The following is a 26704-nucleotide window of genomic DNA, read 5'->3' as shown; positions in this document are numbered from 1 at the left end:
ACACCGGGTCCTTTCAAATCAGTATTTTCTAAATATTTGGTCAATGTTTATTTAGAGGTGAGGCTGGGTACTGCAGGGGGAGAATGGAGAGAACAGAGTCTTGTGACAGCCTCAACCAGTCCCCTATTCTTGCAATTCCACGCTGGTCCCAACTTGCACAACCCGCAGAACCAAACCCTGAAGTTAACCTGCCCACTCTCCTTTGAGGCCAGTTCAGCAACCAATCTGTTGTTACTCGGTTTCCCCTCGGGGTGTGGGGGGGGGGGGGGAACGGTCTCACTTTTAACCCGGGCTGCTTCTTCAGTGATTCCTCCCAACCCCACCGGGTTCCCTCACTGAGATGAGTTGGGGTGAACCAACCAGGACTCTTTCAAGTGGCACTGAGGAAACTCAACTACCTCAGCAAAAAGGGATGCGAGTCCCAAAGATTCTCTCTTCCAGGAGTGGCTGGATCCAGGGGAAATCTGTACTCCCCTTCTTGGCCTTGCTTAGCCGGACGTCACCTACCTTCTCAAGCAGGCTCTGCCCCCGTGGTGCAAGACGGTGGTCAAGTTCTGGCCTGTAGTGTCTGCTTTTATGAGCCCAGCAGGAGAGATTCTCTTTCCTGACTCTCATTGGCTCGCTTTGGGTCATGTGCCTATGTCTGAGCCAATCATCATGGCCCGGAGTTGAGATACACCGGTTGGATTAGAGGCAGGTTATCTGGGGTGGGTCAGCATCTTCCGGTCCCTGGTGGAGTGAGACTAGAGGGGTTTTGGCTCCCCGGGGGAGAATCAGTAGACTGTTACTGAAAACGGGAATGGGTGATGAACTGGCAAGCAACAGATTTCCACTGTCCAGTTATATATCCTGGGATATTTAGGCGTCCCTTAGTTGTGCTCTGGCCTTGGCAATCACCAGCTGTTTGTCCCTGATTGCAGCAGTGTTCGTGTCAGAGGGTGTAATTTAGAACCCGAGGCTCCCGGCTCTCAGCCCGGGCTCTTCATGTCATTTCTGTCCCACGCTCTGTGGTGCGGTCAGTGGACCAACTGCCCTGTGCCTGCGTCCCTGGGGCAGACCTGCCTCCCATCGTGGCCAAAAGCAACTCCCTGCCTCCTAGCCTGAGGATCAGGAGCCGTTTCCTACGGGATCAGCCATCCTGTTTGCCTATGATCTCGAGCAGGCTCTTCGTGTTTCTGAGCCTCAGTTTCATAGTCTGGAGCATCTGTAAAATGGAGCTAATGGTGATGCTGACCTTCCAGGGCTGTGAGAGGCTGAAATGAGCCTGTGACTTGTAAAATGATTATCACAATGGAAATAATAACACGATTACCATTGATTGCCCCCTGCTTCTTCCTCTGAGAAAGTATCCTTTTTTTTTTTTTTTTTTCTCAATCCCCCTTCTCCTCCATTCCTCCCAGGGGAGCAGCGACTTGCTCAGGGCTTTGATGGAGATGAGTGTTGATGGCTTGGAAGCTTTCAGAGCCGCCCACTCTTCCTCCTCCCATCCTGCTGAGCTGACAATTTCGCATGACATCAATTCCTCTGACAGCCGTGTAAACAGATGGTGGTCCCTGCTGCCCGGGGTGCTGGGGAGCGATACCATGGTAACCTGCTAAACCGTGACAGGTGCCAGGACGGTGGGAAATCCAGGACCTTCAGACAGGCACACACATGGCTCAGGCAGCAGGGCCTGAGTTGTGGGTTTATCTCAGACACCGTGGGCCAAGCCTGGGCTGGTGTGGCAGCAAGGCTGTAAGCTTGAGTATGGACTCTACTCCCTCTACTCCTTCTTAGGTGTGTGACCGTGACTGAATTTCTTCCTCTCTTCTGGCCGATGGTGGGTAATGAGCCCGACCCCAGAGTAGCAAGGATATGGGCCTGGGAGTGCCTTGCTCCAGGATGGGGCGTTGCTGGTGCCCAATAAATGTTTGTTGAATGAATAAACAAATGAATGAAAGGGACCTGTAGGATCAACTCCCTGGAAGCTGGCTGGAGACAGGGCCCTTGCAGGTCCTGGTTGGAAAGGGTGCCAATGGGATCTGAGAGTGCAAGACGCTGGGATGGCAGCTTCCAGGCACCACCCCTGCACCTTCTCCGAATAGTTGGGACCTAATGATTTGCAAGTGGTGGGGTCTCCATTCCCAATCCCCGCCCCTCCCCCCTCCCAGAGCAGGGAGAGTCAATTAGCACTCCCAGCTGGGAAACTGGTGAGTGGACTTGTGGAATCATAGCTTTCACTAACTCTGCCTGCTTGCCTCAGTTTCCCCAACTGTCCTCTCATCCCTGCTGGACTTGGAGCTCTGGTTTAAGCCGTGGTCTATTCCAAGTTCAGAACGGGACAGTGACTTGACTAAGGCCATCCAGCTATCCATACAAACCAACTGGGGAAGGGGCAGCCTCCAGCTTCTGCAGTCAGGCCCTTTTGCTGGAAGGGTCCTCCCCAGCTTTCCATCAGCTTCGTGAAAGCTGCTCTTTCACATGGCTGCCCCAGACCATCCCTACTCCCTCTTCTTTCTCATTGTCCTCCTCTTATTCCACATGCCTTGTGGCTGGGTCTGCCCCCTGCTGAAACAGGAGTACTTCAAAAAAACAAGAAGGCTTGGTCTGCCACTCACTGGGTCTGACCTTGGGCGAGTGACTTCACCTTTACAAGTCAATTTCTTCATACAGCAAAGGAGAAAGTTGATTTGGATGGATTAAATGAGATAATATCTGCAAAAAAAAAAAGTGCATAAAAGAGTGCCTGGCACATAGCAAGCTTTCAGTAAATAGTGATTTTTGGTATTATGCAGAGGAGGTCCTCATCCTTTATGGGAAGATTGCTTTCCACAAATGGGATTGACTTCAGACAAGATTCAGAGTGCAAAAAGCACTGAAAGGTGTGGGAGGCAGCTGGATATGGGTCAAGGTGTATGGCCCTGGATGAGCCACTTGCCTTCTCTAAGCATCTGGAAAATGGGGCTAATGAGCCCCAGCTGCAGAGCTGTTGAGGTTGGATGGGCACAGGTTGGGTGGGCATCTGGAGCAGGGTCTTGGTACATGCTAACTTGGTGTCGGTTGTAATAAGCTCTCCTGGAACAAGGATTATTTCAATGCCCCTGAGTGCCAAAACCACTAAAGGCAAGGATTGCTCATACTGCATTCCTGGAAGGTGGCAGTTTGACTTCAGCTTGCATACCTCTAGGGATGGGAAACTCATTCCTGTTGAGTTGGAAGCTCTGCTAGAAGCTCATCTTCTGTGGAGTCCAAACTTGCCTCTGTGTAGACTTCCTCTCTGGAGTCTCCAGTTCTGCCCTCAGGGCCGCCAGGACCAGCTTTCCCTCGGCTTTCTCGCTTGGCAACCTGCTCCTCTGAGCCAAGGAGAACCGGAATGAAGGAGGTGGCCCAAGCAGTGTCCCCACCCCCTGTCTCCCAAAGAGCTTTCTGACCTTGTTGGCCAGGCTGGAAGGTTTAAGAGCTGGCAGGCAAGCATGAGAGATTGTCCTTGGGTAGGCTAAGTGGGCCATCTGTCCTGGCTGAGACCCAGGGCGGACCCACGGTGGAGGACCAAAATATGGCTGGGCCCAGCATGGAGACCAGAGCGTGAGCTGTCACAGTCTCACAGGCCCAGGTGTGGGTCCAGCTCCCCTGATTATGGCTGGGTGGGGGGCATGACACCAATTTCTGCAACGCAGGGTTCTTCTAAGAATTAAATGATCAGAGATATTTTAATATCTCACATGGTTCTTGGAATCCCCTAATAATCATCTTTTTTGGAACCTGTAATCAGTGAAAGGGTTAATGTGTTCCAGAGAGAAGCTTCAAAGGAGCCAAGCTTTTAAACATTCATTATTACTCTTTTAGCTTCAGAGTTTTTGTTTTTTTTTTTTTTTAATTATTTTATGCTTCTTTCAAAATTCATCAGTTTAGGGCACGTTGGCTGTCTTCATAACAGCACTAAGAAAATGTTGATAAGGTTCTTCTAATAACAGATACTTCTCTGGCAGGGAGGCAAAAACAAAACCATTTCTGGAGAATTCTGTCTTCCCTTTTGGCCTTCCAGCGAGGTCAGCACCTCTAGACCTTCTTCCATGGCTGTATTAGCCACGCTGATGTCTTATGGCTCCCGCCTTCTCTATAGGAGACAGAGCTACTGAAAGGGCTGCGAAGACCCCTAAGAAAGAAGGAAGAAGGCTGTAAACCCACCCTACCTGTGTCCCGGGTTTGGATACTATTTAGATGCTCAGACTATTTACTTTCCCCTCTTTTGTCCTCATTTCTATTATACATTATTAAACTCACAGGCATCACAGGAACAGAGACCGGGGGACACATGGATGGAAGAGGATAGGACTCCCAATCCTTTCTCTTCATTCTGGTCCTGAACAAGCTAGGGAGTCCTGAACTTGGAAGAGAACCGAGAGGCTGTTCAGCTGAGCTGGCTGCCCGGGAGAGGGATGCTGTGGTTTGACTGTTTGTGTCTACCCTAAATTCACACGTGGAAATCCTAATCCCCAAGGTGATGGTATTGGAAGGTGGGGCCTTTGGGAAGTGGTTCAGTCATGAGCGCATAGCTGTCATAACTAGGAGTAGTGCTCTTCCAAAAGAGACCCCAGAGAGTTCCTCATCCTCTTCTGCCATGTGAGAACACAACAAGAACACTGCAACCCAGAAGAGGGCCCTCACTGGACCATGCTGGCTTCCTGATCTTGGACTTCCAGCCTCCAGAACTGTGAGAAACAAATTTTTGTTGTTTATCAGCCACCCAGTCTGTGGTATTTGGTTACAGCAACCTGGGTGGACTAAGACAAAGGATCACTGCCAGAGAGGCTCCTGGAGGGGGTATGGTCAGCCAGGGCCTCCTGACCACTGCCTCATTTCCTTGCAAAAGGGATCAGGAAGATAGGAAAGATCACAGGCAAAGGTGAAGAAATGAGCGCTCTAGTCTTGCCTGCACTGCCGACTGGCTACAGGACTTTGGACAAGGGGCTTCCCCTCTCTGGACCTCCATTTCCACACATGTCAAATCGCAGGGTTGGACTAATTGATCCAACCTTAGGTTAGGTTGGACTAATCTAGAAGTCATCGTTATTTGCGTGCTTTGCATGGACTGGATTCTGCATTAAGTGTACCACATAAATGATCTGTTTTTATTCTCCCACTAAATCTAAGTTTCTTTGGAGAATCCAACTGTCAATAAAGATCATATTAAATCTTAGGCCTTTTGTGTATCTGAAAGTTGTTCTAGGCACACTTTTGTATATTTGCAGACATCAGCCTCTTGATAGAGGACAAGGAATTTCCAATTAGATACACTATCAGTTAGGATTAGGTGTTGCTGTGTGTAATGGAAATCCCAAAAGTAACAGGGGCTTAAACACACAAAGATTTACTTTATTGCATAAACGTAGTGCAGTGCTGGTATGCGCGCTCCAGGAACTCATTAAGAACCCAGGCTCCTTCCATGTTTATGCTCTGCTGCACACATCTTCTGTCCTCAAGGTCACCACATGGCCCAAGAGGACTCCAGGAGCTCCAACCATCACAACTCCACTGGAAGCTCAAGGAAGAGGATGAGAGGAAAGGCTGAAAGGGCTGTACTTTGGCTGAGTCAATTCCTTTTAGGCAGTCTTCCTGGAATGCTTACAGTTTGCTTCCACTTGCACATCATTGGCCAGAACTCAGTCATGTGGTTACACCTACCTGCAAGGGGAGGATGGGAAATGTAGTCTTTTACCTGAGCACATTGCTACCCTGAATAAAATCTAGGTTTTGTTTGCAAGGAAGAATGGGGGAAGGAATACTCGTTGGCCAGTGGGAGTCCCTGTTGCAGATGCTTATGCGCAAAGGACTGTACGTATAATCACAAACCAGGCAGACCATTTTGCAGATGTATTAATGTAGCTATTTAACATAAAATACCAATGTCTGTATTAGTTGGGTTTCTTTTGATTGCAAGTGACAGAAGCCACATCTCAAACCGGCTTAAACAATAAGGACATTTATAACCCCACATATTTCACTTACAGAGATAGGGTTAGCTTCAGGGCTGGTTGATTCAGCAGCTCAACAAATATCACCAAACCTGGGGGCTGTCCATCTATCATTTGTCTTTTATTAGTGTTGGCTTTATCAGAGGCAACTGACAACAGTGGTTCCAAGAATTACATCCAGACTCAATAATACCCAGGCAAATACAAGGGACTATTATTTCCGGCGGCTCTCTCTTAGAAGCTACAAAATGTCCAGAAAAGTCTCTCATGCCTCAGTGGCCAGCATTTGTTTATAATCTACTCCTGGACAAATCATTGGCAAGGAGGAAGGGCGACTGGGCCACTGCTGGAGCTGGGATCAACTTCCATGAAGCTCATGGCTACTTGGGGGGGATAGTGGATACCTGAATAAAATTGGGGTTCTGTTAGTAGAGGGCAAAGAGGAAGCATGCTGGTTGATAAGTGCTATCTCCATTTTGCAGCAAGGGGATTGAGGCTCAGAGAGGTGAAATAATCTGTTCAAGGTTAAACAGCCAGTGAGCAGCAGAGATAAAGCCTGAGCCAGGGAAAGTCATCCCAAATTTAACATGCTTAGCATCATGCTCTGCAACCAGAGAAGGGAGGGGTTTCAGAAGTCATCTGTATCAGTGCTTCCCAAACCTTAGCCATTTGGCCCCCACTTTTGTGATATTCCCCATATTTATTTACACCTGCATGATGATATACTCAATATTTTTTCTTAATTTAACTCATATCACCTTTATAATTTTTCTTAAAATACACTCATGATTTTTCCATCAACAGTTGCAGGACAAAAGCACTGACATAAATGAGAAACCAGTCTTACTTGACAGAAATAGAAGATAAATCATCAAAAGGAATACAATGAAAACAACTCTCTTATCCTTTCTAGAGGGATACCATTACCTGACAAATTCCTGAATTCAAAGGGTGCTCTGTCCCTGTTACGAATAAATGACCAGGAGTGAGGAAAGCATTAAAGACTTACCAGCACCAAGCTGAAGCTCCCTTCTTGATGAAATAACGACTTAAAGAGAAGGGGGGAAAACAGCAATCCTTTCTCATGATGCAATTCAATGCCACGTAAGGCTCCTCCACGTATGTCCGAACTCATCCCACATACCATTCTTTGAGAAATCTTAACTTACATCAAAGCCCGAATGTTTTGTGACTGCCACATTACACATAACAACAAAATCTCAGAGGGTGTAACAGCAACAAGCATTCATCCCAGAGATCTGTGGTTCAGTTGCCACTCAGCTGTTCTAGGTGAGAATTGGCTAGGTGACCCTTCTGTCTATCGGCAACAGGGTTGGCAGACTTTTTCTGTAAAAAGTCAGGGAGGGAATGTCTTAGGCTTTGTGGATCCCATAGTCGCTGTTGCAGTGACTCAATGCTATCATTGTGGTGTGACAGCAGCTCAGGCAAGATGTAAGAGTATAAGCAGGGCTGTGTTTCATAAAACTTGGTGAATACCGAAATTGTAATTTCAGTAATTTTCACATGTCACGAAATAGGGTGCTTTTTTGGATTTTTTTCAACCAATAACAAATGTAAAAACATTCTTGGCTCTAGGGCCAAACAAAAAACAAGTGATTGACCAGATCTGACCTGAGGACCCCAGTTGTGGAACCTACAAATTATGTAGCCAGTCCCGGCGTCTTCTCATTCGATGTGTGGAGACATGGAGAATCACACCCCCCAACAGTGGTCTCATCGGAACATGTTCTCCTTATGGTGATGGCAAGAGTGCTAGGAGCTGGGTGGAAGCACCTAGGTCTTTGAAGGCCTAGGCCTGAAACAGGCGGATTGTCACTTCTCACCTCCTGTTGGCTGAAGCAAGTCACCTGAGCCCAAAGTCAAGAAAATGGGACACATTTTAATGTGAGGGGGACTCTAACGTCCCCCTCTTTTAATGTGAGGACTCTAATGTCACGTGACAAAGAGCTTGGAAACAGGAAGAGGTGATGAATTGGTACCAATAAGGCCATCTATCACCAACTGCCTAAGAGTGTGTTAATCATTCTGGCCGTTTGCATACCACTAGCGTCAAATAACTCATTATCTGGTCCTCTTGTCTATCAGCTTTAATAGTCCTTTGATCCATCAGCCCAGGCAGAGGCAAGGACAGAAGACTTTTGTGGAGTTAGATTTCAGGGGGGAACAATACACGAATAGTCTTTGTCCCCCTCTATCAGATCAGAGCGACTGACAGCACAGTCAGTCCGTGACAGCTGAAGCCAGGGGCTTGAACTAGTTGGCATTTTGAATGTACAAGCCAGTGTGCCAATCTCCTCCTAAAGATTCAGCCAGCTAGCTCCCTTTCCTGGAAGCATCCTCTTGGGCCCTCAGTGCCTTAGATAGCACCTTTGTGCCGAAAAACTGGAGAAGAAAAATGTCTGGCTCGCATTCTACTTGGTGGGTTCTTTCTAGGTTTTAAACACATAGGAATAAACAGAGTGGGTCTGCAAACATCCATCTGACTATATCATTCCTCAGCTTAAAGTCCTCTCCCGGCGCCCTCAGCCCAGCTTGGCTTCACATCACGGCTCTTTGTGACGTGGCCACAGCTGCCTACACAACTTCACTTCCTGCCACAGTCTACTCGCCATAAGCATCTAGACACACAGCACATCTGCCACCTCTAGGCCTTCGCACCCACTGTCACAATCTGGGAGGTCACCGGTGTGATAAGCCATCTCAAAGACTTTTAAACAAGGAAAGGAAAATTGTTGGCTCATGTAATGGAATATCCAGCGGTGGAGGGAGCTTGAGGCATGCAGAGGTACTTAAGTCATGCTGTTTAGAATATGCTTTCCTCTGTGTTGACTCCATTCTCAGGCAGGCACTCCCCTCATGGTGATCAGGGGTAGTAACTTCAGGAGGAAAGAAGAGTCTCTTGGGGCACCTGGGTGGTTCAGTCGGTTAAGTGTCCGACTTCGGCCTAGGTCATGACCATATGGCTCGTGAGTTCGAGCCCTATGTTGGACTCTCTGCTGTTGGCACAGAGCCCGTTTCAGATCCTCTCTTCCCCCTGCTCTCTCTGCCCTTTCCCCGCTCATGTGCTTCCTCTCTCTCTCTCTCTCTCTCTCAAAAAAAAAAAAAAAAGTTAAAAAAAAAAAAAAAAAGAAGAGTCTCTTCTAGATATTCCAGCAAAGGTCCCAGGGCTGACTCCCGTTGGCCGATTGGGGTCACGTGCCCAGCATTAAACCAATGGTTGTGGGGGCTGGGGTGTGCCGATTGGCCAGGACTGGACCATAAGCCCATTCCTGCATCTGGGAGAGTGGCATTAGCTCCACCTAAACCACAGGGACCAAGAGTGGGGATTTCCCAGGGGAAAGTCAGGAGGTGGTTACCAAATGAAGTGTTGAACAGAGGCGGGGAAGCCAAGGCAACAGACGTCCCCACCCTCTGGTTCCTTTGCCTGAAATGCTTCCCTCCTCTCTGCCTGGCAAACTCAAACTAATCTTTCTGGCTCCACCTCCAGTGTCATTCCTCCTGTAGACCCCTCACCCCACCCTAGAGTAAGCCCCCCCTTTCTCTGTGCTTCCTTCCCTCCCATCATTCGGTGCCAGGCTGCCAGGGGTCTCTTGGGGCCACCTGCTTCTGGAAAATGTCGATGAACTTTGCCAAACTCCCCCATTTCAGAGCCTGTGCCAGTTCACACCTTCCCTGATTTCCACACGCCCTTGGCTTTCCTCCTTGTGACACTCAGCTTCCACATCTGTGTGTACTGCCTCAGGTTGGCTACAGGTGTGCACATCTTGACACCCTCCCCATCTCAACAACAACGACAACGACAACATCTCATTACCTTTGTGACTTTGTAAGTTTCATAGCTTGACTGAGACCTGAGGGTGACAGAGGAATCCCATGGCTCCCCAACTAGCCCCGCCCCTTCTAAGAACACCCTTCTCCCCAGGGTGGCTCCCCCACTGGGCACAGTCTTGACTCTTCCTATCCCCCCCTGCAAGACACTGACCTGCCAGTCTGGTCTGCAGTGACCCTCCCCTGCTTCCTTGCTCCCCACTCTTCCCGATTCTGCTGAATACTTGACGTCACGGCAACTCCAGAGTCTGTTCAATCTCTCCCCTCTCAGCAGCATCTGAGCTCCTTGAGGGCAGGGCTGTGTTCAGGTCATTTCTGCCCCTCAGGTGCCTAAGACAGGGCATGGCACTGAGTAGGGGCTCAGTGGAGGCTAAATCCAAAACTACGTACACCAAAAGGCTGCATTTAAAAAAAATCAGCAAGGATTTCTTTGGCCTCTGCGGGAAGCGCAGAGAGTGTGGGTGAGTGATGATTTCAGCAGAAATGCCACAGGATGCACGGGTTCTCCATTATTTATGGGACTAAGGAGGCATGTTCCCAGAGCGCTGCGATCTATTCTGAAGATGTCTGGGCAGAATGTGAGTGACTTTGTTCCCTAGAGTCCCTGCAACCCTACTCTGCAGCTACCACACAGGGGGACTTTTAGCTTCTTCTTGCAGCAATAAAGAAGTGTCTGGGGACTCAGTGCTGCTCCTGCCTTGTTGTTGTTGCCCAATGTGCGGGCAAGGATGGCGAGATGAGAGCAGGACAGCCTCTGGGAACAGAGGGGTCTGGGTTCAGGTCTTGCTCTGCCCTGGATCACTGTATGTTTCCGCCTCGCTGGGCTGCAGTGTTCTCATCTGTGCTATGGAGGCTAGGGCTACGTCCCTGCCAGGAGCCTGGGTGCATTCAGCGAAGCAGTAACCTGTAGGCTTACAGCCTGACGCTGCGTGCTCACAGCAGGTTCTCATTCGATGGCGGTCCCATGCTCTGTCCTGGCTAAACTAGGTCCAGCTTGACCCTGTGTGGCTCTGAGTTCCTGAAGTCTCCCATCAGGTGGAGTTTGTGGATGGATTTTTAAAAAAGATTTATGAAGCATTTGCTTTTCATTAGAACCGGTGGGTAGAGAGGCAGTGTAATTATTTGCAAGGGATTTCTTATTTATAGAAGGAAAAGTTGAAGGGTTTCTAGACGAGGCTATCAGTGCTTTTCTCAAGAGCAGAGGGAGTATGTAAGTTCCGAGCACAGGGGAGTTGTGCTGGTCCTGGAGACACAGGGTGTTCTGTCTTAGGGCATGTGCAGACTCTACAATCAGATGGACTTGAATTTTCCCCTTGTACTTGGTGACCCAGAAGTGGTTGGGGAAGGAGGTAGCCTCGTCTTCATTGGTGCTGGCCCTGATTTTCACGATGGATTTTTCCACTTCTGGAAGCCTTCTATAATGTTCCGACGGTGACCACCAGTGACTGTGATCACAGCGCTATCCTAGGATGTGGTATTCCACAGGTGCTTAATAAATGCTTCCTGAGTGAATTATTTGATGAGCAGATAGCCTTGGACTCGGGGTGAGATGAAGCTCGGTGCCAATTTTATGTGGCCTTGGCTAAGTGTCTATTTCCTCTGAACATCAATCTCTGCATTTGTGAAAGTGGGTACAAAACCACTACTTAGGCTGGGTTTTTGAGCATGGAATGGATCAGGTCAGGAGAAGCACCTAGCACATAGTTAGCACTCAATCCATGATGGTTTCTCCCTCTGAGTGCCCAGATGCCTTCTTCAGAATTTCAGAAGTCTCCATTCCCCTCCCCCCCACCTTTATTCTTTCCTAAATAAATAATTCTCTCTTTAAGTACTGCCTTCTAGATAAATAAAACTCTCTTATTTAATTTGATTGTTTTCCTGTTTGTTTAATTACTACCATTAAAACGTTAATGCTTTCTTGTATTTTTGTTTTTCATGGCAAATGTGATATTTTAGATCCACTTGGGGTTATTTTATTTGTCAAGTTTCTGCTGTTGCGAGTATCAGAAACCGGATTCAGAGGGGGACTTGAGAAAAGAGGGGCATTTACTGGTTTTTGTAATTAAATCTCCTAAGGGGTTGCTTTAGCCAGAACAAGGCTGCACGCAGACGATCAGATGGTGTATCAGGATACAATGTCCAGTTCCTGGCTCTGCTCTCCTGTGCCACGCTTACTCTCGGGCAGCCTTGGCTTCTGTCCTTTCCTCCCAACAGCATCGTTGAAAGACCTCTCCCTTCCCATTAGAGACACCAAGACCCTTGGGGCTTGGGTCCGAACACTGCACCTGGGGGACTAGCCAGCCCTGCTGGGCTCCACGCCTGGAGCTGGGGGTGGGGATTTGGTCCCATCCAAATCTCCTGGGCTGAGAGAGGCAATGGGTGGGTCCCGCAGGAAAACCAGGGTGGATTCTGCTATCTGAGTCAGGGGACACTGGGAAGGATTATTATCATTCTGTTTTACAGGTGAAGAAACAACCAATGCCCACCACTGTTCCATTAGCAGCAAATTCAACCCCCTCTAATAAGCTTATTTCCTCTGAGAATTCAGTTCTGGGTATCTCAGAGTCAACCTCAAAGACCCTTGTGGGACCACGTTGTTTGGGTCAACTTCTAGGTATGTCCAGGGCCACATCTGGAGCCTGGTGGCAGAGGTACTGGTGTAGAGATCCAAAGAAGGTTGAGGTTGGCCTTCATCATGGCCCCTTGTCAAGCCACACCCCCCCCGCCCCCCCGCCCCTTGATGATCTTGTGCAGGTCCGCATCCTGGACCTTCATTTCTTCATCTGTGAAATGGAAACAAACAACGCCATCCTCCCAGAGATGTTCGGGGGATTCGCTGAGGTGATGAGCACTTAGTAAGCGCTCAGTGAATGCAGAGCTGGCGGTGAACCTGTGCCACCTTAGGCAAGTCCCTCAGCTGTTAGAGCCTGAGCATCCTTGTCTGCAAACTGGATGATGACCATCTCCCATCCTGGGCTGGGCATGCAGGAGGCACTTAGTAAGAGGTCGGAGACTGAGATTCTGCAGCCTATAAATTCCTACCAGGCGCCAGGCATCTTCACCAACGTGATCTTGCTGTTACTAAGTCCCCTGCTATTTAGATGAGGAAACGGAGGCTCAGAGAGGCAGACTTACTCTTCACACGGCTGAGGGGCAGACCAGGCTTTAACCCATGTCCTTACCACTGTTCCAGCTGCTTCTCTGAGGAACTGGGGGACTGCTTCCATATGTGGCACTCAGCCCTCAGGGCCTGGCTAAGAATTCACCTCTCCTGTGTCTCCCCAGGGCTCCCCAGTCTGGGTGAGGACTCTCCTTGGTTTTCCCCAGCTCCCTAGGTCCCCATCACAGCTCTTCCTCCCTGGCAGTGCTACTGTGTGTCTGTCTGCCTCCACTGGACCAGGGACCAGGCCCGATGTGCCTCAGAGCCCCTGACCCCTGGTGTGCTGCTGGGAATGACAATGGAGTCCCTAAGTTTGGACACAATGGCATGGTGGAAAAAGGGCTTCTGGCCTCACCCACAGTTCTCCCTGCTGGACCTTGAGTGGGGTCGAGAGCTTCCCTGAGCCTCAGTCTCCTCCTCCCCTTCTAGCTGTGTGGTGGTCAGGATAGAAGAAGTGTGACAGCAGCTGACATTATTTGAGGACTTACTCGTTTCATTCATTTCTGCTGACAATCCTTTAAGGCAGAGACGAGGATCATGCACGTCTTACAGGTAAGAAATAGACTGAGAGATGAGAACTGATTTGCCCAGGGTTGCACAGCTGGAGCCTACAGCATGTGCAGTGGGGACTCATAAGTGGTGTCTATAATAACAAAAAAGTTTCATGGAATAAGGGGATGGGGGCTCTCTTGACCCCCCTGCCGCTGTGCCATCATGGGCCTCGTGGCTCTTGTTACATACCGAGTTGGCCAGGCTGTGTACCCACGCAGCTTGCTGGGCTGTGCTGGCTGGGGAGGAGAGCCTGGCTCATACACACCAGGTCTGGGAGTAGCTTCTGGAAGGTGGGTGGTTTGCGGCAGAACAGAGGCCTCGCCTAGCCTCCCTGAGAAGCATCGTCAAGTCTGATGCTCTGATCTGGAAAACGCACTGCACCCCTGCAGCACCCCACATTTTCATTGCACCTTCCTCTCAGCAGCGACATCTTCCTTCTGTGGGAAGAGCTGTAGCAGCCACACGTGTTCTCTTCAGAGGCAGCCTCGATGGTTCTACAATGTTTACAGTGCGTGTTCCCATCGAGGAGGGGCTGAGAGAGGTGTGGCGTGAGGTGGCACGGGACCCCATGTCAGAGACTCCCCAGGAAACAGCTAGAGATACTTGGAATAGAAGGGAGGGGTCTGTGGAAATGTGGGTATCAATGGTAGGGGACCCAAGAGACTGTCCTCCTGCACAGCCAGCGAGTGTCGGGGCTGAGGCCAGCACTGGAAAGTTGGGGGGTCAAGGCCAGGGGGAGAGGTGCTCTGTCAGCTTTCCCAGAGGGCTGGAGGAAAGTAAGTTTAGAGGGCAGACCTGGATCCACCGTCCATCAAGAGAATGATTTGCCAGAGAAGTGGTGAGCTTCCTGTGTCTGGAGGTATTCAAGTTTTTTTTTTTCTGATCCATCACTTTTACTTTAGTATTTTGAGTTCCTAAAGGGAGATTTTTATGGGGTAAAAAAAAGTAGCCTAAATATCTCAGAGTTCAGCTGAGGAGGAGTCAGTCCTATAGGAGAGAAGTGTGAAGAAAACCTTCAAAGATCATAAAGTTTGTTGAGGGATGGCAGTGGTCCTCAACCCTGGCTGTGCATCAGATCAGAATCCGAGAATCAGATCAGAATCAGAGGTATGGAAGGATTAGGGCACCGGGATCTTCAAGGAGGCTTCCTGATTCTCTGTTTCCGGGGGAAATGACTGATGATCTGACTGCTGCTCTGTTGGGGATGGCCTTGGCCCTGTAGAGAAGACCTCAGGGTGAGAAGCTCTGAGCTGGCTTTTGGGGCCCTGTCAAGGACAGGGCGCAGCAACCCTTGGCGAAGGACCAATAATGCTTTTCTTTCCCTGCTCTCGAGGATGGCAGCTGTTGACTCTCCTGTAGCTTAGCATCTGGTCCTTCCAGATTGGTGGAAGGTCATGTTCTAGCAGATGTAAGTGACCAGAGGGTAGACAGGCAGCTCATCCCTAAGGCTGAAAGGACAAGGAAGGTCAAGGGGGCAGTGGGAAGGCACTTGGCTGAGGTGGCCAACTGGAGAGCTTGGGATCCTATGGGGAGCATTCTAGGTAGGGGCAGGTGAGCTGGGAGTGTGGGGAATCAGGGATGGCTTCCTTGGAGAGGTGGGGTGAAACAGTCTTGAAGGATGGGGAAGCCTGGGGAAAGGGAGAGGGACATTGCAGGCAGTCCCTAAGCCTGAGGCTAGTGCCGGAGACTGGATTTATCAGTACCTATTTGGTTGCAACTGCTAGAAACGGAATGGAACCCAAATAGATTTTTTTTTTTCGTTCATGTAATTGAGAAGTCCAGAGTTGGCTTCAGGCATAGCTAGATCCATATTCTCAAACAATGTCATCATCTCTTTCCATTACTCAAATCTGCTTTCCCTATGTGTGTATTGCCTCAGAGGGATTCTCCCAAAGATAGCCACCATAGCACTTCTTCCCCAATAGCTCTGTAATAAGTTCCAAGAACAGTCATTGCCCTGGCTTGGGCCGTGCCTAGCCCCGAACCTGGCAATGGACGGCTCTGGTGGTCTTCGACTGGGTCATGGCCCAAACCCTGGGTTAACAATGTGCAGAAGTATTTCCACAAGGAAATGAAGTTAAGAGCCTTGAGAGAAGGAGACAATCCTGGATTATCCAGGAGGGTTCCATATAATCACAAGTATCCTTATGCATGAGAGGGAAGCGGGAGAGGCAGAGGAGGGGCTGTGAGGGCAGAAGCAGAGATTGGAGGGATGCAGTTGCCGGCTGGGGGCCATGAGCCAAGGGATGCAGGTGGCCTCTAGCAGCTGGAAAAGCAAGTAAACAGATTCCCCTCTGGAGTTTTCTTGAGACCCATCTTGGACTTCTGACCTCTAGACTGGTCAGTGATACCTTTGTGTCGTTGTAAGCCAGTAAGTTTGTGGTCATTTGTTACAAGCGGCCAGAGGAAACGAATACACCCCTTAGTACTTGACATCTCACGTTCTGGATATCTTGCTCTGCACTGGCCTCCCTCCATCACCAAGAGAGAGTCATCTCCCAGGGGCTCACTGCTGAAGGAGAGCTGGGGTTCGGGTCTGTTCCTCTCAACCAGCCCCGCCCCACCTGGCAGGTTGCCCCAGGCTCAGATTGGCCGCTGCCTGGGACTTACTCTGAACCCTTCCTCCTCCATCGGGACAGTGCCTACAGCTGACTGGCCTCAGTGTAAACCTCACCCCCCCCCCCCCCAAGAAGTCTTCCATGTACAACTTCAACACCTTAAAACCCCCCTTCCTTGCACTTGCACACTCTTCACCAGCTCGAACCACACTGGGGTGGAATTGTACGTTTCTGGTCTCTCCATTAGGCTGTGAGCTCACTGTGGACACGCATCAGTGTCTGATTCATCAGTCACTGCCTCCCCTCACAGGGTCTGTGCATAGTAGGTGCTCAGTAAACATGTGTTGAATGAATGAATGACCATATGTGCGCCACTAGGCATGAGGGGTGGGTCAGAGAAAACCCCTCCCAAAGATGGAGCTGGACTTGGCTCCTGGCCGTTCCCCCCAAAACCCATTTTCTCTTCTTCCTGGTTCTTGCCTCCCTTGTAAGTTAGATGTGGCCATGGGCTGAGTTCTGAGTCCTGGCTGGTTGGAGCTGAGGCTTTTGAGGAGCAAGCATGTCCCTTCTCACTGTCTCCCCTTCCCAAGGCTGGCAAGAGAGGCGGATAAGACTACACATGGCGAAGCCTCTCCCCGATCCTGGTGAAGAGGAAACCCCCGATGACTAGGAATACAGGCTCAGGTCTGTCGTATGAAGAAGCGACCAATTCAGACGTGTCGAACCCTTATTCGGTTTGGAGCTACATTTCCGCAGCTTGTATTACTCAAATTAATACAGAAATTGGTGCCTTGAAGTGAAGGTGTTGCCATAACAACATACAGGGCATGGTCTGGGATTGGGCAATGGGTGGAGAGGACACAGCACTCACAGGCGGGAAAGCTGGGGACTCCTGGTACACAGTTGAGAACATCTAATGAATTGTTGCCCAACATGGAAGAGGAAAAGAGCCTGAAAGCTAGAGTGCATTTGTTCCTTTTTGCTGCCCACAGCAAGATACTACCAGAAAGCCACATGCTCAGGCAACAACTGTCCCGGCTGCAGGCTGAAATGAGACAAAACTCGGAAACGTAGGGCCCCTCTGGATGGGTTGGTTTTTCCTGACTTGGACTATTGCTCGAGCAAGAAATAAACTCCTACTGGGTGTGAGTGTTCCCAGGCCTCTGGGGCTATTTCTGCAGCAGCTGGCATGACGCTAACTACACAGGTAGCCTCGGTAAGTACCGCCCTTAGGTGTAGACAGGGGCCCTGACACACACTTTGGCTGAGTCTCTGATGGCAGGAATGGGCCGCGTGGACCGCACCCCCCACCCCCCGCCCAGGACGGCTCACGCAGGACTCTGTGGCATGGGTCTGCAAGCAGAGGGCTGGACCCAGGTGGCTACGGGATTCCCAATGAGCCAGTCTGCAAAATGCAGGGAGACATAAAGGGCTCTGTTACCCCCAGATAAAAATAAAAGGGCTTTTGCCACTGAAAAGTAAAATTAGTTCCCGGGTTCTGCAATGTACAAAGTTCTCCCACATGTGTTGCCTCATGTGATGCACCAAATCTATGAGGAAGGTGTTACATTTTTCAGAGGAAGACACTGAAACTTCAAGATTAATGACTTGCTTAGGGTCACACAGCTAATGAGCAAAAGAGCTAATTCAAGGTCAGCTTCCCATCTCTAGAAATTTGCTGTTTAATGACTGAGAGAAGGGGCCTCTTTATTGCTGGGGTCTGGTGAGTGAGTGTGTGTGTGTGTGTGTGTGTGTGGTCAATGACCGTGGGGTCTTTGCGTCTCTGTAGGCCTCAGGGACCCACGTACTTGGATTCTGCTGAACAGAGGGACTATGGAGGACAGGGAAGCTTGCCCAGAACAATCTTCACTGATGATACAACTGAGGCCCAGTGAAGCCGGGCAAGCTGAGATGAGCTCCCAGGACTTGTAACTGAACTGAAGGCTTCTCTCTGTCACTCACTCACTCTGCCCTGCCCTCCAAGGGTCTTGCCTCCTCGGCCGGCTCTCCCATACTCTGAAGGAGGAACCTCAGTCTTACCTGCTCCACCCACACACGGCCACCTTCCCATGCTCTGTGCTGCAAGGCTGGGCTCTGGGAACTGCAGGGGAGTTCCGGGGACTGGAGTCCCAGCCTGGACTTGCTGTATTGGATTGGGTCATGGACCTGATGGTCATTGGCCATCCAGCGTCCCTGCCCCCTTCACTGGGGGATTTGCCCCTCGTGCACTGTGGGTGGGGCTGTCCTGGGGCTATCCAGCCAGGTGGCTATGTTCTCCAGACCAGGCCAATGAAAGGCATGGCCTTTCTCCAGGAGTTTTGAATCCTAGGAAGAGACTATTAGAGGTCATTCATCGCAGTGGTGGCAACCAGGCAGAGAGGAGAGTGTCTCCCACCCCCCACCCCTGAGCTGCTCTGACATTTGCTGAGCTCAGTCCTCTGGCTTTCATTTCATTTGGGGAGCTACCTGACATCCTTCCAGTAGATTAAGTTCCCTCACGTCAGGGTTTAGGGCTTGCAGCCAAGTGCTGTTGATGATGCTGACAGAAACCCAAGTGAATAGTAGGAAAGGAAGTGTTCTCTAAAGCCTTCCTTAGAGCAACACAGTGTGCATTAATTGAGCACCGACTGTGTGTTAGCCCTTGTGCTGGGCACTGGGGTTCCAGAGAGGTTCTGATCTCCTTCACAGCCTGGAGGAGCTCACGGTTTGTGGCAGGGGAAGGAGACAGCAGAGGGACAGAAACCAGTGTCGGCACGCCGCTCGGCCGTGTCTCCCATGTAATAAACTCCCAGCTGCTAATTCAATTGGCACCCAGGAGGGTTTGCTCCTGCTTCCTCTCATTTCCCTTAAAAAAATCAATAAACTGCTCATAATGTCTTTAATAAAGACTAAATCAGAGCATTTATAACCTTATTATAGGGTTGGCATTTTCAACATCTTCCCCCGCAGCTGAAATCCAGTTCATGTGGCATCATCTGGGAATCAGACAGTGGACCGAGACAATGGTTTATGATGAATTAACCAATAACCAACCTGAATTTGGCAGTTTACCATTTTCAGAGACTCCCACGGGCATCACATCAACCCTGCAGGTTAGAAGACTAGCTCAGAGATGGAAAGGAGCCTGTCAACATTCACACAGCTAGGATGGAAATGGAAGAGCTGGGGCTTGATCCTGGATCTGCCTGACTCCTCGGCCCTGGCTTTCTGCTGTAAAGAGTGCGGATGAATAGCTGGAGCTCTGGGAGCCGCAGGATGGTGGGGCTGGGTGGAGATCCTTTCCGCAAGCAGAAGGCTTAGGGAAGGGCAATTACTTGCAAGGTGCTGTTAGATAAGCATCCATGTTCCCACACTGCCCCCTGGTGGACTCCTTGAGCCCGGCCTCCAGGCTGTTGGAGGGTTTAGCTGGGAGTTTCAGGCTGATTGCGTCTGTGAGTGGGTTTGGGGAGACCTTCCTGGTGGAATAGCCCTGCTTTTGCACAGCTGAACATTGAAGCCTTCCAGAAGAGATAAGAGATGTTCATGTATTTACTTGATTGTGGGAAAAGTGTTCATTCATTGATTCAACCTATCTCCAGAGACACCTGCACGCCCGGGCGGAACAAAATGCTGACGATTTGGCACTCCCCTTGCCGGCAGGGAGGCCCCAGCCTCATGGAAGGGTCAGGCCCACAGGTAGATACTTATGACGCAGGGCGATATGGGCACTGTGAAGCCATGCCTAGGGCATCCTGGGAACCCTAACCTGGGCAGGTATGGGGAGTGGTGCGAAGGGGCCAGGGAAAGGCTGGTCAAAGAAGGTAACAGGTCAGGTGAGTGTGCTGGGTAGCTGAGGTCAGAAGGCTACAGAGGGAGCAGCAAGTGGCCATGTGGCCAATGGCCCAAAGCTTCAGGGACCCTCACTTTCAGGGCTCTGACTTCATCATTTTGCATTCATCATTTTGTGTTCTTTTCCTTCAGGACCCACCCCAAGTTGTGTGAGCTTCAGGGGCTCCACCTTACCTGGTTTTGCCAAAGGAAGAGCCAAAGCAGGGGTACCCCAGGGTCGTGAAGCAGGCAGACCAGGCCAGGCAGGCCAGAGCCCTGGGGAGCGCCTTGGGGCAGCAGGGGAGCAGAGGAGGGATGAAATGATAGAGGCAGAGAGCGGCAGGTTGGCTCAACTAAGAAATTCAGCTCTGTCCTGAGGGCAATAGGGTCCTATTAAAAGGTGCTCAGCGGGAGAGTGGCCAGGCTCCCCCTGAGTTAGAAAGGTTTTGACAGAATAGCGAGTTCTCCCACCGTGACCCCCAGATCCTGGCAGAGGGACGCCAGCCATGGTTCCTGGGCTTTGGCAGAGCTGGCCCTGGCCCTCCAGCAGTGCTGTTCTCCCCAGCGACAGGCGAGGAGTCTCTGGGCCAGGAGGAGGTGCCCACCTAGAGCCCACCAGCAGTCCCTCTTCTACAACGCACACCTTGGGGAGCTGGGACCTAACCCCAGGATCTGTGTAGGCCTCGCCCCGGTTCCAGGCTCCAGAGGGTGGATGACGGTGTGTGCCTGGCTAGGTCCAAGGACAGCTGTTTTGGGGGTGTGGAGTGGGAGTTGGAGGGTGCCTGATGGAGGGTGGCAGGCAGCTGGAGCTGCTGCAGAGTAGGGGAGGACACTGCCTCAGTGGTCTCTCTTCGTTGCCTTCATTTCCTCCGCAGAGATACATGAGCACCTGCTGGGTGCTGGGTGCTGAGCTCACCAGGCCAGACCCAGCTGGTTTCCTGGGCCGGATGTGCTGCGCAGGCTGGGATGCAGCTGGCGGGAGGTGCCAGGAATGGGATCTGCAGGTAGGTAGTAGAATCCAGAGGCTGGCAGCTGCACACAGGCGTGAGTGTGTTCTTCGAGGAGCCAGGCTGAGGACCAACACCGGGTCAGACAGGGGAGATAGTGGTATGCCAATGCGTGCCTGGTATAGTGACACGTGGGGGAGGGAAGGGCAAGGGAGAGGACTAAGACCCAGATGCCAGTGCGAGGAGTCCTCAGTTCATATTTCTTGGCTCTTGGTGTGTAGCACAGGAGTAGGTCAAGTGGCTTAAGAGTCCAGGGCTGGAGCAAAGATGCGAGGGGAGAGACCACTGTTGGGCCTGGGGAGCCTTATCTGGGTGTTGGGGGAGGGGTGCAGATGGTGGCCTCTCTCTGGCAATCTGGTCTCTGGGACATGTCCTGTTCTCTCCAGAATAAGATTCCCACCATGTCTGCAGCCCCAGGAGGCAGCAGGAGGCTCCCCAGAGGCGGGGAGGAGGCGCTTGTCTGGCCCAGCCTGGTAATTAGACCCTTCAATTGCAATTACTTTTGCAATTAGCTCAGCTGGTAATTGGAACTGGAGGTGGTAATTTCTGTCCTTCACAGAAGCTCCCTCTGAACTGAGCTTTGCTCATCTGTCCAGGGTGCAGGGTAGTGCTCTGGGGAACGCTGGGCTCTTGGGTGGGAGCAACGTGCACACAACCCAGGGCTTGGCTCAGAGTGAAGCATTTGGCTTCTGCCAGACCCCTGGGATGGGAATTCTGGCCACACCAGGTGCGGGCTTGGTGCTCTGCCCTTGAACGTGGGCTGGCCTAGTGACTTGCTTCTTCTAACTAGTAGAATATGACAGAGGCAAGGGGCGTCACTTCCACAATAGGTGAGAAAAGATTGTGTCTTCTGGTTTGCTAACAGACTCTCTTTCCTGCCTCGGGTTTGCACGCTTTGAGGGAGTCAGCCGCCATGTGGGGGAGGCCTGGGCAGGAAGGAACGGAATGCTGCCAACAACCAGTGAGTGAGTCTGACAGCCAGTCCTTCCACAGTTGAGCCTTTGGATGAGACCGCAGACCTTGGGCTGATGCACTTTGATCACAACCTCTCGAGAGACTGTGAAACAGAAAAGCCAGCTAAGCAGATCCCAGGTTCCTGACCCTAGAAACTGTGAGATAATAAGTGGGGGTTGTTTTAAGCTGCTGAATTTTGGTCTAAGTTCTTATGCAGCAATAGGTAACTAGTACATGGATAAACTATTAAATTAAATATATTCTGTCCTTTGACCTTGACAGGTATATTTCCAAACTACCTGAAAGGTCAGGTTCAACTCTAGAATCTTTGGACTCCTTGGAGTTCTGCGCCAGAGCATGGTGGGAAGGGGAGAGCTGGAGTTGTGGCATGAGGCCATCCCGCTTCTCTTCACACACATCCGTCTCATACACCCCGGGTCTTGTACACGCCCAAGAGTTAAAACTCCATATACCAACCCCTCCCCGCCAACAAATAACCACGTCTGGATCCAGCCATGCCCACACCATTGGCATGGTCTGCCTCAAGGTGTTGGATCTAAGGGAAAGGCTCCTGCAGGCCCTAGAACTGGGCTTTAGCAGTGTTTGGCCAAGGAAATCCAGGGTCTCGAGTGTGGTTTAGAAGTGGGGGAGGGTTGAGCTCCTGTTGGGCACATCCTATGAGGTACAGCTGGAGGTCCAGGGCAGAATTGTCTAAAGCTCAGGAACCAGAGCAGGGGCCCTTCTTGCCCGAGTTTGGGGGTGGTCCTGGGAGGGCCCCTTGTTCCAACCTTCGCAGACGGAGTGAGGTACCCCCAGGGATATGGCAGTACAAAAACAACCCTGGAGAGACAGGAAGGGATGGGGGAAATTAAATAATACCAGTTCTGGGTTCGTCAGGGCCTACTCTGTGCCAACCAAGCACTTGCCAGGCCCTGCCATCCAAGGATTTGAAGGACACAGCCTCTGCCTTCCCAGTTAGTAGGGGAGGATATACCTCAAAACAGACTCAGTCCTTCTCCCCAGGCATACAGATTCTTGAAAACCTATACACAGGAGAAATTCTGGTTCGACAGGCCTTCACTCAGTTAGAATGGGTTGAGTACCTCTTACATGCCAGGAGCTGGGTATTAAGCAGGAAGAGATTTATTAGCACAGGGGTTGTTAGGAAGCTCCTAGATCCTTGGCAGAACCAGATGCCCTCTGAAGCTTATTCTGCCCATCAGCCTGGTGCTGCCTGAGACCACCGCTTTCTGCCTGGAGTGGGGTTTTATTTTTTTTATTTTTATTTTTATTTAAAAAAAATTTTTTTTAACGTTTATTTATTTTTGAGACAGAGAGAGAGAGCATGAACGGGGGAGGGGCAGAGAGAGAGGGAGACACAGAATCAGAAGCAGGCTCCAGGCTCAGAGCCATCAGCCCAGGGCCCGACGCGGGGCTCAAACTCCCGGACCGTGAGATGGTGACCTGAGCTGAAGTCGGACGTTTAACCGACTGAGCCACCCAGGCACCCCCTGGAGTGGATTTTAAAATTGAAGGTGCTTGCTGCTTTTGATCAGGAAATCCCGTCACATGTCTGCACCCGAAGGGCAAAGAAGGCTGGGAAATGCAGATGTTTGCATTGGACACCGGGCAGGAGGAATTCACAACAGAGGAAACCCTGAACACGTGGGAGGGTGCTCACAGGTTTGGGCAGCCATGATTGACAGCTGCCTGCATTGCAACAGGAGCACGGAATGATAAGGAAGGACAAGTCGCATGGGAGCAAACCCAGCAGCGTTAACTCACCAACGCACAACAGCAAAGCCTTTACGCTTCCTCCTACTAACACGCCACTTGTCTTTGGAGACTACTGGTTTGAGGAAGAAGAATGGATCTGATCTTACCAAATAAAGGATTTTCAATTCCTTCCAATTCTTTTGCAAGTCCCAGCCTATTTCAATTTTGGGTAAATGTTTAAACAACCCCACGAATGAATGCGCGCTTTGGTTATTGTTGCAATTTATAACCTCCAGCTCAGGACTCCCTCCCACTTCTCACTGGGCTGGTATTCTCCCCCTATCTAGCTTTTGCCAGCATTATTGCCAAAAGAAAAAAGGTTGATTCCAGAATAAAAAAAAAAAAAAAAAGACTGCAAAATCAAAACCAATCAATGTTTATATTTAAACATATTCTACAAGCAGTAATATTATGCCAGCTGGTGAACTGCAGTTGAATTCAACACTAATAGAGTCATTTAAGGTGGGGTGTGAAAACATTTTAATGCATTGATAAGATATGGAGTCAATCCTCCCAGATTAGCATATCTGTACAGGAAGGACCTTCATCAAACATCAAACTACAGGATTTTTTTTCAAACTTGGAACCTTAACCATCTTCATTTGGTGACATGTAAAACAGTTATCTACCTTAAAATTGTGGAGCTTTTAAAGCAAATATTTACTAGGTACCAAGTAGGTGCTGGGCACTTTGATACATTATCTCATTCCATCCTGATTTGATCCTTACACTAAGGGTCACTCCCATTTTACAGATGGGGAAACCAAAGTACAAATGAACGAAGAACAGGCCCTAAAGCTTCCTTAGAACTTGAACTGGAACCAGAATTCAGATGTTAGGGTTCTGAGGTCAAGAGAGGAGTGAGGGTCCTTCTCAGTAAAAGTCTCAAAACCTTGCGATCCAGTATGCCTATTTGTTTTCTCCTCTTACCTTGGGTCAAAATATAACCCAACATTGTTTGTCAACAATGATATGGTGGGCCTGACCACAATTTCAGAGACGCGAGGACAGGGGCCTAATCCCCACGCTGTGGCCACATGAGTGATTTTGATCTGGTTCAGAGTTTCTTGTGCTTGAAATAGGTAGTCATGCTATTTATAACCCCATTGTCCATGGTGGCTCAAAATCGCTATTTCTAGATTACCGAAATCAAAATTGGGAGAGTTGAAAAGATCATTTGGACAGGGAGATATGAATCCCTATTGAGAACTCTTCTTTGCCCCAAGGGGTTACCATGGATACAAACTGGTGAATTGATTGCTCAAAAAACAGCTCAAAACCAGAACATTCTCCGCATTTCCCAGGTGTCATGTCCTCGCAGCCTGCAGCCAGGAGTCGATGAAACCAAAGTGGTTGGACAGCTGTTGCCACCAGGTAGTGGAAGAAGACTTCTATTAGTATGCTCTCCCATGAACTTTGGTGGATTGTGCAGAAGAGGAGATGGGTCTCTTGTTGCCCAGATCAATAGCTGACTTGTATCAAGGCCCCGGCCCACCACAGTGGTCCTACGGCATGACAGAGGACCACAGAGGCACAGTGCGTTGGTGATATACGGCAGGAATTTTGCCCACACTCTCCCACCACATCCTAGGGAGTCCAGCTGGGCTTGTCAAGTGTATCTGGGCTTCTGTACAGTTGACCCCATCAGAAGTAGGGCAGGTGGGACAGGCTGCCAATCCAAGAGAACGTCCCCAAGTACATAACTATTTTTTATTTCCATTTTACACTTGGTGAAACTGACACACAGACCATGCCTTCCGCTTTGTCTTGAGGGATTCCTAACATCAGAAATTGTGACCACTGAGGGGCGCCTGGGTGGCTCAGTCGGTTGAGCGTCCAGGCCATGATCTCACGGCTCGTGAGTTTGAGCCCCGCGTCGGGCTCTGTGCTGAGCCTGCTTCCAATTCTGTGTCTCCCTCTCTCTCTGCCCCTAACCCACTGGCATTCTGTCTCTGTCTCTCTCAAAAATAAATAAACATTAAAAAAAATTAAAAAAAAAAGAAATTGTGACCACTGAGAATATACCATATTAAAAATAATTTTTACATAATCATGAGTTGAGCCGAAGCTATGGTTGACAAGCTATGGTAGACATCTAAAATGTATTTTGTAGCTCTTTAACTGAGCATCATTCATTTTTTAAGTTTACATTTTCTTATATTTTGGAAGCTCTGACTTGTTCTTTCGGTTCCCAAATCTCTTTGTAGGTCTCAGAACAGCATGTGGTTCTAGTGTCTAATGGATGGAATAACCCTGCCAGCAGGGGGCACCCCTGCCCATTGCAGTGGTTAGAAAAACAAGATTTTTGTCAAAGCAGAATTTTCAAAAGATTAAAAACACAACTCATGCGAATGTATAGTCAACACATAACAGAGTTTAATTGAACCCATTCGGGGGCGGGGCGGGGGGAACAAGCAAAGTGGTAAAGTTGGCTCAAAGAAGTATCTGAGAGACAACTCTGTATCTGGAAAGGAAGAACCTTGAAATAAGACTGCCAAGACACAAAACTGGTCAGTGTCCCACAGCACAAGAAACCATAACCTCTGGCATTATCTTTTCTACGGAAGAGAAGTCACTTGCATTTCTACCGGGCCACAGGAAAATCATCTGCAATGATCAGTCTTGTACAAATCAACATGTGGCTGCAGACTCTGGTCCCTGATCAATAATAAGTAGTCAGCAAAGGGACCCTTCCCCTAGAGAATCATCTAATACTGGTCACGCCTGCTAGCCACGCTCCAATATGACACTCGGAGGACACACCATCACCTTTAGCCCTATTTCCATGCTTTGGATACATTTTCTTAAGAATAGAAAAGATGTTTTCTGGGGCAAGTCCTGGCTGGGCTCAGGGCTGGATGTAGATGCATGGGTACCTGGGCAGGTAAATAGTTCGGCACCCCCTCCAGATCTATGTCTCTCAGTCTCTGTTCTACACTTAGTAGAACCAAGGGAAAAATGATTTTTCCGTAAGAACAACCAGATACAGAAAGAAAGTCACTCATTCACGTCTATGGTCCCAGCGAGTCAGTTCTGAAAATACTCAGCAAAACATTTCTCATTTTTTGGTGGTTATTATTCCTTCCT

The 26704-nt window shown here is 49.8% G+C and overlaps 1 protein-coding gene across 1 annotated transcript in view; it reads right to left on the bottom strand.

Moving 5' to 3' along the window:
• Positions 1 to 5175: 5175 nt before the first annotated feature.
• Positions 5176 to 26704, bottom strand: part of HRH2 (histamine receptor H2) — a 78193-nt gene continuing 56664 nt past the window's right edge. The window contains exon 3 of the mRNA XM_019450366.2: positions 5176 to 5664. Within this exon, the coding sequence (XP_019305911.1) occupies positions 5661 to 5664 (4 nt within the window). The 3' untranslated portion in view covers positions 5176 to 5660. The remainder of the gene's footprint in view (positions 5665 to 26704) is intronic.

The sequence above is a fragment of the Panthera pardus genome, unplaced genomic scaffold (assembly GCF_024362965.1).
Source record: "Panthera pardus isolate Hobbes unplaced genomic scaffold, ASM2436296v1 HiC_scaffold_2, whole genome shotgun sequence".
Lineage (NCBI taxonomy): Eukaryota > Metazoa > Chordata > Mammalia > Carnivora > Felidae > Panthera > Panthera pardus.
This window is presented reverse-complemented; position numbering and strand designations above follow the sequence as displayed.